The sequence below is a fragment of the Bufo gargarizans genome, chromosome 10, assembly GCF_014858855.1.
Source record: "Bufo gargarizans isolate SCDJY-AF-19 chromosome 10, ASM1485885v1, whole genome shotgun sequence".
In the NCBI taxonomy this organism is placed as follows: Eukaryota; Metazoa; Chordata; class Amphibia; order Anura; family Bufonidae; genus Bufo; species Bufo gargarizans.
This window is the reverse complement of record NC_058089.1, coordinates 110,856,671-110,871,491: the sequence shown is the minus strand read 5'-3', so window position 1 is coordinate 110,871,491 and position 14,821 is coordinate 110,856,671. Positions and strand designations below refer to the sequence as shown.

The 14,821-nt window shown below is 45.1% G+C and overlaps 1 protein-coding gene across 1 annotated transcript in view; it reads right to left on the bottom strand.

The window, feature by feature from the left end:
* CDH15 (cadherin 15) overlaps window positions 1–13,948 on the bottom strand; it is a 33,288-nt gene extending 19,340 nt beyond the window's left edge. Inside the window, exon 1 of the mRNA XM_044269564.1 lies at window positions 13,816–13,948. Within this exon, the coding sequence (XP_044125499.1) occupies window positions 13,816–13,869 (54 nt within the window). The 5' untranslated portion in view covers window positions 13,870–13,948. The remainder of the gene's footprint in view (window positions 1–13,815) is intronic.
* Between the last annotated feature and the right edge of the window lie 873 nt (window positions 13,949–14,821).

Below are 14,821 nucleotides of genomic sequence, written 5' to 3'. Positions count from 1 at the left end.
AAACATGCAGAGAAAATACAATTTCCACCATTTGTTCCTCTGCTTTAATGGCGCACCGTTTAACCCCTTACACGCCGTCGGCCTGCGGTGCTGGGCAGGTGTGAAAGCATTAATGTAGGCCTGCGGAGTGCAGTAACTGATTGTCCAGCTGCCCAGTGGGGGAGGGGAAACAAATGTGGGATTAACTGGAGTTTAGCAGTCCCCCGGGACCCTGAAAGTACCAGCTGCTGCCCCTGGCTTCCCCTAGTATTTCAAGGGCGGCATCATATAACAGACGCCTGAGGAATTTACCTAACAAATTCCTGCACAAAATTGGGTGTGACCACATGAAGCCAGACCTGCACCTACAGATTTATGTCCCCAGTCCTACACATGGAGAACCCCCATCCTCCCCAACCTCATATCTACTACCCTGTATGAACAAAAAAAATATACGGCCATGTACACAGGGAAAAAAGGAGAACCTGAGGTGTTGCCCATAGCAACCAATCAGATTCCGGTTTACATTTCTCAACAGCAGAGTGGAGATGTGATTGGTTGCTATTGGAAACAGTTTCAGGCCCAGAGCAGCCGGGGAAAAAAAATATGGCTGCTATTACAGCTGCCAGTCTTGTTGTCACTCAGCTTTCCTGAACAGCAAAAAAACTAGTTGTACAGGGCCCCATCCCCTAGTCCTTTATTAGTCCAGAATTTGCTGTTCAGGGATCTAAAAAAACTGGGTGAAAGAAGTGTCATACATATAATGACTGCCACCCAATTGGCAAATTCGGCATACTGCACCAGTTCCTTATAATGTCTCTCCACAAAATGTAATAAAAGATAACTAAGGAAAGAAGATGGTATAAAAACAGACCATAAAGAGTTAATTTTCCCGCATGAATTGCGTCTATTAACATCTGACATTTACAGACACAAATAACACAATCCAAAAAATAAATAAAAATGAAAGTCACAGCCAATCAGTTTGTCAGGCAGGACGTGTGGCTTCTTTTTGGACCCCCCGATTCAGGCTTCAGCCGGCCTTCCCAGACGGGTTGCCATGGCACCACATTACAGTAGCATGACTTTTTACAGTAGGCGATAATCAGGCGCATGAACGTTCATTCCTGATCACTTCTCCGAGCAAACATGTCTGTCGATCAACCAATAAACTCGTTTGTGAATGCACGTGACTAAATGATCACGATAAGGATTGTTCTGTCACATACAGTCACAATGACTGCGCCATATAAATGGAGCTAAACGAGGGCCAAGTTACTATATGTAAGTCCCCTTTCACACATCTGTGATAACATCCATGACAAGATTGTCAGTGGTTCATCCGTGAAATGTCCTTGAAGGATCCGTGTTTGGTCTATGTGTCATCCGTATTCCACAGACACTAGGCTTAAATTTAGTTTCCAGAGCATCTACCTACCAATCATCCGTGATAATCACTTACAGCACATGGATGCCGTATGTGTTGTGCCATCAGTGTTTTTCATGAACCCATGGACTTCAATGGCCGAGTGTGGTCCACCTCACGGACCAAAGTCAGTGGAAAATAAGTGATGTGTAAACAAACACATTAAAGTCAATGGGAAGTAATTGATCAAAACTGGTGTAAAGGAAAACTGGTTTAGTTGCCCATAGCAACCAATCAGAATCCACCTTTCAGTTTTTAGAGCTCCTTTGGAAAATGAAAGATGGAATCTGATTGGTTGCTCTGGACAACCAAGTCAGTTTTCCTTTACACCAGTTTTGATAAATCTTTCCCAATGGGTACATGTGCTGTCTGTGATTCACTGACATGAGAGAGAGCCCCAAAATGTGTAAAAAAAAAAAAGTTGTCATAATTTAGCGGAAGGGCGTGGCCTAGTGTCAACCATAATTGACAATGGAAATTGGCATAAATTATGGCGCAAATCTATTCCGGCTCATAGCAGGCAGAGATTTGCTCTTTTCAGGAACGGACAACCAAAAAATGTAAAATGCAACAGCCCGATCCTCCTTTTTCCTCTCCCCCATCCCGATATCTACCATGGTGGGGGAATTGGGACACCCTAGTAGACAGATGAATGAAGGGAGTTGTAGTTTTAGATTAGCAACAGCTGCAGAGTTACAGGTTGGGGAACATTGCAATAATGTCCTGCTGGTCCCCAAAGAAATCAGCACTTTGGGCTGATAGGAATCTAATGTCTATGGCCACCTTTAATTAAAGGGGTTGTACTGGATTAGATAAACATGGCTGAGAGGAGGCAGAGGGACTCTTACCGGAGCCAGGTACTAAGTGCACACACCGACATCAGAAACGTCCACCATGAGCAATTAAGCTATGCAGAAGCTTTCCAGACTCAAAGGCTACCGGGCCCCTGGGACATGTTCAGCCCTGGGGCAGAGGTATGTAGAATTTAGCCGCATTTTGAGGTTTGTGTGACACAGCCCACAAAAATCCTAATGAATTTTCCATCTTCGTTAAAGAGCGTGTTCCTTGTTCATCTTCTTTTAATAGGTTGTCAAAAATTCTATTAAGCCATTACTTAAAAGGGCATTCCCATCTGGGACACTTATGGCATATCAATAGGATATGCCATAAATGTTCTATAGGTGCGGGTCATAACTCTGGGGCCCGCTCCTATCTGAAGAACAGGGCCCCATCGTGAATGGAGAGCATGCTGCGGATGCACAGCTTTCTTCATTCATTGCTTTGGGGCTTCTGGAAGTAGCTGAGTGCGTTCCCTCGGCTATTTTCTGAAGATCCACGGCTGTGGAGAAAGCTGAGCATGTGTGGTGAGCTGTGCATTCACGATGGGGCACTGTTCTGCAGATGGGGGATGAGGTCCCCGAGATTGGACATTTATGGCATATCCTTTGCCAACAATTTCCCCTTTAAGATCTGTCTACATGGGCCGATCAATGGCTGAACAAACGTTCATAGGAATATTCATTGCTGATACAGTCTAAGGCCTCATGCACACGACCGTTGTTGTGTCCCGTGTCCGCTGTTCCATTTTCCGTGATTTTCTGCGGACCCATTGACTTTCAATGGGTCCGTGGAAAACTCGGCTAATGCACCGTTTGTTATCCGCATCCGTGATCCGTGTTTCCAGTCCTTGAAAAAAATATGACCTGTCCTATTTTTTTCACGGACAACGGTTCGCAGACCCATTCAAGTCAATGGGTCCGTGAAAAAACACGGATGCACACAAGATTGTCATCCGCGTCCGCGTCTGCTTTTTTCCCTAACATTTGCATGGCAGGACTTTTTTTTAACTTTCCTTCATGTCTGGAGATCCTCCAAAAATAAAGGAAGACACACGGAAACAAAAACAGACACGAATCACGGAACAACGGAACCCCTTTTTGCGGACCGCAAAAAAATACTGTCGTGTGCATGAGGCCTTAAAGTAGAACTCCCACAAAATTTTTTATTCACTGACCTGTTAGAAAGGTGCATGATATAAACTGTAGTGAAGGTAATCTTCTTACCGGAGACTGTATTTGTTAGTTATAACCTCCCTTCTGACCCTCAGCTGTGTCATGTGACCAACACTCAGGACAGGAAGTCAGTTACTTCTCTGTTCATTCCTATGAGCCTGACATTAAGGATCCCATAGAAATACATAGTTAAAGTGGCTTCCTGTCCACACATAAGAAGCTGTGTTATTTGGAAAGTCAGAGTGCTGGTCACATGACACAGCTGAGGATCAGAAGGGAGGGGATAACTCACAAATACAGTTCACATCATGTACCTTTCTAACGAATCCGAAAATAAAAAATTTTGTGGGAGTGCTTTTTTTTTTTAAGTCGCTTTTATTAACAAATTTTTAATGTTACATACAAGATGCTCTCCATCCGCCACACCCCTCACCTCCCGACCACACCATCATTTCAGCGTGCCAAATACATGCTCCTCCCCTCCACAGCTCCCATCAATATGCTTGAATGAAAACATTGATCTTATTGATGAGTACTTTTGTTATCCGACTCATCTTCTCTTAATTAAATAGTGTATTGACATTCCCTAAGCCCCGCAATAGGCCGCCAATCACGGAGCCAAATACACACATCAGGCATTAGTACCCTCACACCAGTCCCAAGCAGTATCTCTGAAGTTCCCTAGACGCCAGCCCTGGGGCATCAATCCAGGGAGCCCAGAGCTTTTCAAATTTGGTTAGAGCACCCCTTTTACTATAAACCACACGTTCCAAATTGACTAGCCAATTAATCTTGGCTATATATTCAGTTCTACTAGGACTACACTCGTCCAGCCAATGCTGGGCAATCAGTTTACGAGCCATATATAACATTCTGGCCACAGCTACTTTTCTGGGCTCAGTGATTGGCAGGTCTTCCACGTATTCCAACACACAAACAAATGGGGTCACATCCAATGTAACTTCATATAGAAAATCAATAAGATGCAGCACAGCGCGCCAAAAGCTTTCCAGGGCCGAGCACGACCACAGCATGTGTAACGTGCCCGCATCCCGCATCCTCCTCCCCACATCAAGGACATTTGGAGTCCAAACAGAGTCTCATATAAAACAGAAACTGAGGGGTTTTGTAAACCCGATGGATCAGGTATAATTGTGACAACCTGTGGGCTTCACTGAGTGAGAGCTGAGGAGTCCTCTCCAATATCTCCTGCCACTGGTTTTCCTCTAATAGCCCCATCTCTACTTCCCACTTTGCCCTACTGTTCATTGGGTATTCTTGCAGAAATCGGTCCAATATAGCCTGATAGAGCAGGGAAATAACTCCAGACGAAGAATTCCTCTGGTCTACCAGGGCAATAATTTTGGTTTGATGTAAAGAGCTCAACATACCGTCATTATGGTCAGCCCGGAAGGCATGGTGCAACTGTAAGTACCTATAAAAGTCCGCTGACGGTGAACCAGTTTCCCTCTAAAGTTGCTCATAAGTTTTAAGATCATTTTGATCAAGAAGTTGGTGAACTCTGGTAATACCCCTATGACGTCTCCCCCACATACCCTGCAGGGAGCCCAGATGAGGTACGAAGTTGAATTCAGCTTAGCATTTTGATACAGTAATTTATGTCAATAAACAAACTGACACGTAATAGAGGCGAGATGAAGTAAGCCTCAAGATATTTGCTGAAACTTTGGAAAGACCTCCACGGAGGACATACATTTTACAGTAGGACAGAGCCCATATTCTTAACGTGGTTTTTAACGAATTGGGTTTGGATACAGTAATCCGAAACTGATTCGCTCAACCCTACTGAGGAGAGATCGGATAACATTTATCAGAACTCTACAAAAGATGAAAGGGATTCTGTCACCTCTTTTTACCCTATAGAGATGCGGACATGCACGGCTAGATCACCGCTAGCATGTCCGCAATATACGTGTCCCGTGTCTCTGAGTAGTTTTATTGAGTGTAAAAAATGATTTTATATATATATGTAAATCAGCCTGGTAAGGAGCCCAAGGGGCTGTACTAACCGTTCTGGAGCCCAGCCATGCCCCCCTGTGAAGGAGCCCAGCACCGCCTGTATCCAGGAATCTCATCCTTGCTCACAAAGTTAGATCGCCGTAATCTCGCGGTGCACGAGCTTGCGCATGCGCAGTTCCTTCCCTGAGGCTGATGCCAGCCGTGCATGTCCGCATCTCTATAGGGTAAAAAGAGGTGACAGAATCCCTTTATGAACTCGGTTCTGCTATATCCCTTGCTGGTAGGGGGTAGAAAAATGGCAGAGCTCTAGCCCCACTGGGTCAGATGATCATTATACCACTAGGCCAGTGTTGCAGTTCCAATAGGTGGCCTTAGATAAGAAGATATGGCACCAATACCCTATGAGAGAAGCAGGAATATACCTTCTGGAGCGAGCAGACTGTGGTGTCAAGCAGCGCTCATGATCTCCAGCAAATTATTAGGTTGTGGTTTTGTTAATTTTTTTTGCAATAGCCCCTTTATACTTGTTCTCACCATCTCATAGGGTTTCAACCATAGATCAGGGATCAGCAACCTCTGGCACTCCAGATGTTCTTAAACTACAACTTCCAGGACCTTCCTTTCACTTCTATGAAAGTTACAACACCTGAGCAAGTGTGCATGCTGGGAGTTGTAGTTTCACAACAGCTGGAGTGCTAAAGGTTTCTGATCCCTGCCATAAATGTAGGTCAAATAAAGGAGAGAATGGGGCAGACATAGAACAGATCAGATACTGATGACCTATTCTGAGGATAAGTCACCTGTAGCAAAATGTCAGAAATGGGGCTGAGCTGTAATACCAGAGACAACCCATAGACAGGTGCTGTGTTTCTGGAAGAAAGCAACCATATTTTTCTACATTCCCTTTGATCTCCTAACTAGACTGCTTCTTAAAATAAATAGGCCGACTGATCAGATGATTGCCTCAACTTCTCTTAACCCGATGATCGGCTGCAAGCTGCATGCAGCCACTTATTTTATGAACAGCGGCCACTGGAGGAGAAATGTAGTATTACACTGCACCCATTCAAATAAACATAGCTGGATGCCTGTAATGGACACTGTGCTATGTCTGTATTGTGTGTATGGAGGAAGTGGGAGGATGTGATTTCTCAGATCTGCTCCTATGATCCAGTATTACAAATATGTCCAGCTGTCTGCCCGTGATATTCACAGTGCATTGTAAGAAGGCGGAGAGTTACAGAGCGGAACAATGTGGGGACGGGGTGTGTGGCGAGACTTTATTCTGATGTAGAGTCCTATTACTGACTCCTGCCCTTTTTATAGAATTGCAGTCAGGGTATCATTTGTGATATCACTTTTATGTAAAGTCCATGTATAGGACGCTGAACAATGCATGGAGTTTGTATGTTCTCTCCATGTTTGCGTGGGTTTCCTCCGGGTTCTCCGGTTTCCTCCCACACTCCAAAGACAGACTGATAGGGAACTTAGATTGTGAGCCCCATTGGGGACAGTGTGATGCTAATATCTGTAAAACGCTGCAGAATATAGTAGCGCTATATAAGTGCAAATAATAAATAAATGTATTTCTATGTATACAGCAAGTAAAAAGTCAGAAACTGCTCAAATGTGATTGATGAATCTTATCATGCATTTTATGTATCAGCCCTGTGATGTATGCGTACCCCATCATCGCCAACACTAGCTCATTCATCATGCATATAGGTATATATATATTAAGATTACAAAAGTGTGTGTATATATATATATATATATATATATATATATACACACACACAGTATATATATATATATATATATATAAAATCTTAAAAGATATATGTATGTAACAAGCAGTCAGGCCATTTGAGTTCCTTTCCCATAGGCTCCCATGAGACCAAATGTATAAGTCATCCTCCCCAAGACCCAGATATATGAGGCATCCACACCATAGCTAAATGGAGAAACATTTGGCTCTTGCTGAGTCACAAATACAACACGTTCCTGACATTTCATGGCTGTCAGAGATTCCTCTGCTGTGTCCTTATGGTCGTTGGGGCTCCGGGCAGATTATAAAAACAGTGGCATTAAGGGGGCGCCCAAATGAAACAGGCCTGACATGGAGGCACCATTGGCGCCACTTATCTGGAGCAGCAGAATCGGACTCAAACCCTTTTTCCCTCAACCCCACAGTGAGGTTATTAGTCCAGGGTATCAGATGGTCACTGAGGTAGATGTGAACAGAGCCTTAGATGATTGAGGGTGGCAAGCAGACAACTTACCACCCTCAATCATCTAAGGCTCTGTTCACATCTACCTCAGTGACCATCAGATCCCCTGGACTAATAACGGGGGTACTGCCATGCTTGGTATGGCAGCTCAGCTGCGCCTGGGCCATGTGACCGATGAACATGACATCACTGGTCTAGGAAAAACTGCGAGAAAGCTGCAGCGCTACTGTCTTCTGAAATAGCTGAACTGCGGAAGTCCTGGTTGTCGGACCACCACCGGTCAGCTATTGATGACCTATCCAGAGGATAGGTCACCAGTTAAAATATCTTGCAAGATCACTTTATTAAGGCCTTCCATGTATGAAGGAACCACAATGCAGATGAGAACAGTCTGCTTTGGGAAGTGTTTGTGCGGTGGTCCCTATCCTTAGGCTGTATGTTTTATCAGCTGTGGTTCGTCCGAAAGCCAGGGCTGATAAATAAGACGGTGGCCGCTACGACCGCTAAGGGTGCAGTCCAACAAAATCTCCAAACCGTGATCTGAGATCAGAATAGAACATGCTCTAAAGTTTATTTCCGTGGACCCATGATTCACATAAAAAAAGTTGGAAGTGTGAATAAACCCCGTAGTTAGAATGGAGTCCGTGCAGACGTGAACCGAACGTGGACACGGAATCGCCCATCTGAATGAAGCCTTATTTTCATTTTCATAATAATGTAACAATTTTACTGTTAATATCAGTACTAAGATTGTGAACGGACCAAGTGCCCTGAACCTTCGAGATTAGGATCATATTTATTGTATACGCTACGGCCATCATATTGTCCTAAAAGAGCCCTGATCCTGACACATCTGTGTACTGTCCGTCACGGTGCCATCGAGACGCAATGATGAAGGCCAAGGGGCTTTGATCTTCCAAGGGGCACATACTCCACATTGTCAGACAATGCTGGGAAATGCCAAATATCCATTGTGTACAGATTGATTATATAGCTGAGAGACATGCTGATCAGCTTACTGACAGACAACAGAGAGCAACAGCTCGAGAAATCCTAGACGTCTTAGGGTTTTCCCATTTCCCTAGAGGTGACCTGCGGGCCTGATCCCTCAATTGACATACCAGCCCGGTCTGCGGTGATGCTCGGGCAGGCACCATTTTCCACGGTCATGCAAATAGAGCCAAATAAATAGTTTATTGACCCATTAAAGCCAATGAGTCCCTGCATAGACGATTATCCTTATTCACCATTGCTCAGGTGCTTATCTCTCTGCTACCTCTATGCGTCACGTGCAGGGGAACGTCTGGGACTGTTTAATATCCCATCTGTTGCTCATAAGCTCAGAATTCCCACCAGTTCCAGTCCTGTCTGTGTTCTTGCAGTGAATTTTTCCACCTGCATTTTCTATAATGCGCCTTTAATCATGCGAATAAAAAAAGCAGTGGCGTCATTTAATCATTACACTGGAAGTGGGCCCCGAGCACGTGCTGGGCCCTCGTCTGCTGATTGTATAATAATGAAGAGGCATCATTAATCTCCGCAGACAGATAAAAGCCTGGTTGCATATGTTTCGGTTCACAGGCCATTGCGAGAGACACCAAAATTATCATAAAGATTCCCATTAATCAAACTGCTACCGCAAGGGGTGGAGAGGTGCATCACGGAGGTGTTATCTGTGCCTGCCCTGTCTCTTTAAGGGAAAATGATAATGACACGGGCTGAAGAATTATTATGGTGGACATCTGGACATATTCAGTGCAATGCTGCAGCTGTCAGCAGTACTGGTAGTATTCATCATGGGACATTAAGGCTAGGTCTACAAGACGACAGATAGGGCACAACTACACTGCAACATTTTGTCGCACCAATGTCGCGCGACAATTTATATAATGATAGTCTATGGCGTCGCACTGCAACAGTCGCAGGAAAATCCATCTCGAATGGATTTTTTACGACTGTCACGTCACAGTGCGACACCATAGACTATCATTATAAAAATTGTCAATCGACGAATGTCGTCGGGTAGACCTAGCCTAAGGGTATGTTCACGCGTAGCGATATGCTGACGATTTTCTGTTGTGGATTTGCATGCAGCATATTATTGTACCAGCAAAGTGGATGAGCTTTTACAAAAAATATCATCTGCATGCTGTGGAAAAGATTTGTAAAAATCCACACATGTGGTATGGACTCTGGCGTGGATCTACCCCTTTGCAATGCACAGGGTATTTACACTATGACTTTGCCAGCAAAATGCGCGCTATTTGGTACAGATTTCGCAGTTGCTGCATTCCAGCAGATGCCCTGCGGAAAATCTGCAGCAGGCGTACCCTAACATGCACCTGCATACTAGGTGTGAATTCACATGGGACACATTTGCTGCAGGGTTTTCTAGCAGATTTGCACTGAAAAAGAAACACAATACAGTATGGTAATGCAGGAGCAGGCAATGACTGGCTGCAGTGGTCATATATGCAGACACACTGTTGCAGGAGGCCAGTATACAGAGACCCAACGGAGGACCAGGCAAGGGTCAGCACAGGAAAGTCAGGGCATTGGTGAGTATACAAGTTATAAATAAAAATAAAATATATAATTAAAAAAAAATGCTTTTTTTTGCAACAGGTTCTGGTTTGCAGTTACAGATTTCTTCTGATATTTTTCACAGTAAATCTGTTACATGTGAACTTACCCTACTATATACAGTATATCGCAAGATGTCAATAATCAGGAATGGATGCATTCTCGTAACACCCAGAGGCTAAAAACCTGCCCCTAGCACAGGTGCACACCCCATTACAATAGAGAGCTCTGAGCCAGGGCAAATAAAAATAATCCATTCAGTGACTGCAAGCAGAGATCTTGAAAATAGTAAGATTTGAAACAAAACCTATATTAGAGAGTTGCAGCTTTCTATACACAGAAAACTGAAAAATAAATTAAGGGGAACCCCATTAATTTGGTTACATTTAGATAAATTTGATTAAAATACATTTTCCAGCTAGTTAAAAAGGGGGAATTCCACAAGTCGGAGCACTATATTGAGTACTGTGGCTCCCTTTTTGGGCAACTGGAAGAGGTCCTAGCTCCGGGTCCTTTTCTACATCATCTTCTGACATTGCAGATGATGTGGAGGAGGATTTCCCCCGATGCATTTACCTGGCAGGATTCACAGCAAATGCAGACTACTGTACCTCTGTATGCCTTTAGTTCCTGACTACGGTTTTCTCCCATATTAATTGTATTCTGTTCCATTGGATGGAGAATTATGGAAGCATTGCATGGAAGTAATAAGGGAGAGTACTTCTGTAATACAGCACTGCACAGAGGCACACAAAGTGTCTATGGGAATCTATGAGACCCTCTTAGGGCTAATGCACACGTGTGCCAGCCGTGCCCATATTGCGGCCCACAATACACTTGAATGGGTCGCAATCCGGAAGATACGAAGCAGAGGGACGGGAGCAGATGGCGACGGAAACACTACAGAGCGCTTCCAAGGCGTTTTCGTCAGTGTGTGTCCGCGTGCCGCAAAAAAATAGAACAGGCTCTTTTTTTTTTTTGCCGTGCGGAGGGATCACTGACCCATTTAAGTGAATGGGTCTGCATGTGCCAGCGCAGGCAACACACCCTTATTTTGCTTAAACCTGTTGGCATAGTGTCTAGTATCCCCTTTAAAGGGGTTATCCCATGATTAATGTAAAAAATATAATATAGAACAGGACAATCTCTTTCTAAGCTAGAACCAGGCCTGTACTTCACATGGATCGTGAGCTCCCCCTATTCATTGCTCCTACTGCTCTGCTAGATTTAGTTCAAGCTGGCTGCATGGGGAAGGGGGGGGGGGGTGTCCTTTCTGCTGCAGCTGGTTGCAGTTGAAAGATGGAACAGAGCACGTGCGGATCCGCATTTCCGAGCCAGGGCCGTACATCGTGAGGCCCCATAGAAAATAATGGGTCAGCAATTCCGTTTCACAAAATGCGGAACGAAACTGCGGATGTGTGTATGGAGCCTAAAAAGTATTCAGATCCAGGTGCTGGGTTGAAAACTTTAGAATATTTTACGTGGGACCCCCCCTTTAATTATATTGAGCACAGTTAGAGAACAGAATATAGTGCCATCTCCCAGTGTGCTGGTCCTGTATACTGGGAATTCTAGGTGTATGCCATATTTTTCACCTATGAGGGAGAGTTCTCTTCTTTAAAAACAGGGTGACAACCACCTATAGGTAGAAGGGCACATTCATTTTCTGTTCAAAGGCTACTTTCACACTAGCGTTAATATTTTTCGGTATTGAGGTCCATCATAGGGTCTCAATACCGGAAAAAAAAAGCTTCCTTTTTGTCCCCATTCATTGTCAGAGGAGACAAAACGTAACTGAACAGAACGGAGCGCTCCAAAATGCATTCCGTTCCGTTCTCGTACCGGAGAGCAAATCTGACACAATAGAAAACGGATCCGTCCCCTATTGACTTTCAATGGAGTTCATGACGGATCCGTCTTGGCAATGTTACAGATAATACAAACTGATACGTTCTTAACGGATGCATGCGGTTGTATTATCAGAACGGAAGCGTTTTAGCTAAACCCTGCCGGATCCAGCAAAAACGCCAGTGTGAAAGTAGCTCATAAAGTATTTTTGGAAAGACACCGCTAGGTTAGAACAGCGCTTAGAAGGAGCCTCCAGGAACATGTTCTGCAACAACAATGTATTAACAAAGTATCAAGTCTGGCATCACCGACAACTGGATTTGAGAAAGCAATGGATGCTATATGGTCAAATGCATTTATATTATGATTTTACACAGGGATGCCCAACCTGCGGCCCTCCAGCTGTTGCAAAACTACAACTCCCAGCGTGCCTGGACAGCCTACAGCTATCAGGCCCTGATAGCTGTAGGCTGTCCAGGCACGCTGGGAGTTGTAGTTTTGCAACAGCTGGAGGGCCAAAAGTTGGGCATCCCTGATCTAACACTTGAAGGAGTATTCCCATCTGAGACATTGAGGGCATAGGATATGTCCACATTGTCTGATAGGTGCGGGTCCCACCGCTATATCAAGAATGGAAGGTGGTGGCTGGAGGACCCCAAGCGCAGTGAACGGGAGCGCACCGAGCTTATTTGGCCAACGCTCCCATTCATTTCTATGGGGCCGCTTAAAATAGCAGAGTGCACCCTCCACCACTTTCAGGGCTCCGTTCTCGGTGTAGGTGCGGGTCCCAGCGGTGGGACCAACACCTATCAGACAATGGGGGTATATCCTAGCAATATCCCCCCATTGTCTAAGATGGAAATGCAGCACATTCAATCTTATAATCTTAATCATGGTGAAAAAATCTATGTCCAGCGGTCTGAGGGTCATATGGCGGTCCCCATAAGTAAGACCTCATGCACATAACCATTTTGTGCAGATAGCACACTGATACATTCATTTCTATGGGACCATACACATTAGTCTTTTTTTGAGGATCCATGTGGCCATTCCACCGATGATAGAACATGTCCTATTCTGGTCTGCGTCTGAGGACGAGAATAGTCCTTTCTATTGATGTGAGTAAGAAAAAGGCGGAATAGGAACAGAAGGTATCCGGATTTTGAGAGCGGAAATACGGACATGTTCATGAAGCCTAACCACAACACTGATCCATGTGCACCCACCCAGGCTGCCATTCATGGGTGTCAAAAGTGCTGTACCCATTCCCAAACATATAACTCTATTTACGCCTATGTAACCAGCCCCTCATTTACGGCGCTCCCCCCCCCCGTGCCTGCCATAACTGCAGCCTACTTTTTCCATCAGAGAAAACATATCCCCATACCTACATATTGTTCAATGGGGTCATTATGAAAGCCGGCTTAGCCATTTAAAAGGGAACTCCAACCAAAAATTTTCTGCAATTTCCTTCAATGGAATATGTCAGAGGATGACCAGGTTGGGCGTCCGTGCCCTTGGACACTACTAATGCCTGGGACAGAGCAGCGTCATGTCCTCAAAAGAGCGCCCAAACCTCGAGTACAGCTTCCAGATTTCCATCACTTCAGCGAGGGTCTGACATCATCAGAACAATATGACAGTACTTACATTTAGCATTATTCAATGCTTTCCTCAAATCCCTGTGAATATGGAGAGAAATCCTATTACTGCACAGGGTGTTTGCCTGCGGGATCAGTCGGAGCAGATCTCTTACCTGCCGGCAGGCGGACAGCAGGCAGCACATGGCCAGGAGGATCCCTCTTTGCATCCTGCTTGGAATGAAGTTGTCTCTGTGGGAAAAGGACGAGGGTCTGTGTGTGTGTGCCTGGCTGTGTCACCGATTCCCTTTCCCGGTGTGACTGACAGCACAAGTGTTGCGAGTTGTAACTTTACTCCACTCTGTGGGGTGGGAGGGGGAATCACTGGGGTGCCGGGGGTGTACGCTGTGTGTCTGTACAGGGGGGGAATGGGGTCTGCAGCTGTGCCCATTACAGACTCTGCTCTGTTCAAGGTCACTTCCCGGCTCCTGGACCCCTGTACATTTGGGGAGACACCCACAAGAGGGAAATGTATGTGCAATGCTATAAATGCCACCTGTCTGTAGATCAACAGTATCACTATGGCAGGGCGGCGTGACAAACCAAGGGTTAAAGGGGTTCTAGGAGAAACGACGGGGGCAGATATTCCAAAATCCAACAAAGCCTCCTAATAACGTATCGCCGTAATAAAAGTGAATTTTGACAAATCTTTGTGGCTGATGAGCTAACTCAGAGAGGTCCCCACTTTCCGACCCGTTGCCTTCTTGCGCCAAAGCACAACGAATGATCACGCTGTACACAGTAGGTGCGTGTTTTCGGCTTCACTTGCAAGGCTATTACATGCACCCCTAGTGCCGCTGTGGATACCGCTGATGAGAATACCTGATCTCCAGTCTCTGGTCAGTCAACTCCATTACACTAATTAAGAGCTGACCTAAGAGATCTGAATGATCCCCCATGTCTGTTTTAAGTCCAGACAAAGCTCAAATGAGACAAAAAAAAAAATCAACCAGTCCTTGAAACATCACCAAACTTCCTTTCTGGTGTTGCAGTTCTGTCTGTGTCTGGGAAAGATGGGTGACATCGAAGGCAGTCATCAAAACAGCTTCTGCAGGGCTATGGTCTAGATAAGCCGCAGAGCGCAGTGCGTCAGAGTCCAGGTGACCGTCCTTTTGGCCTTAG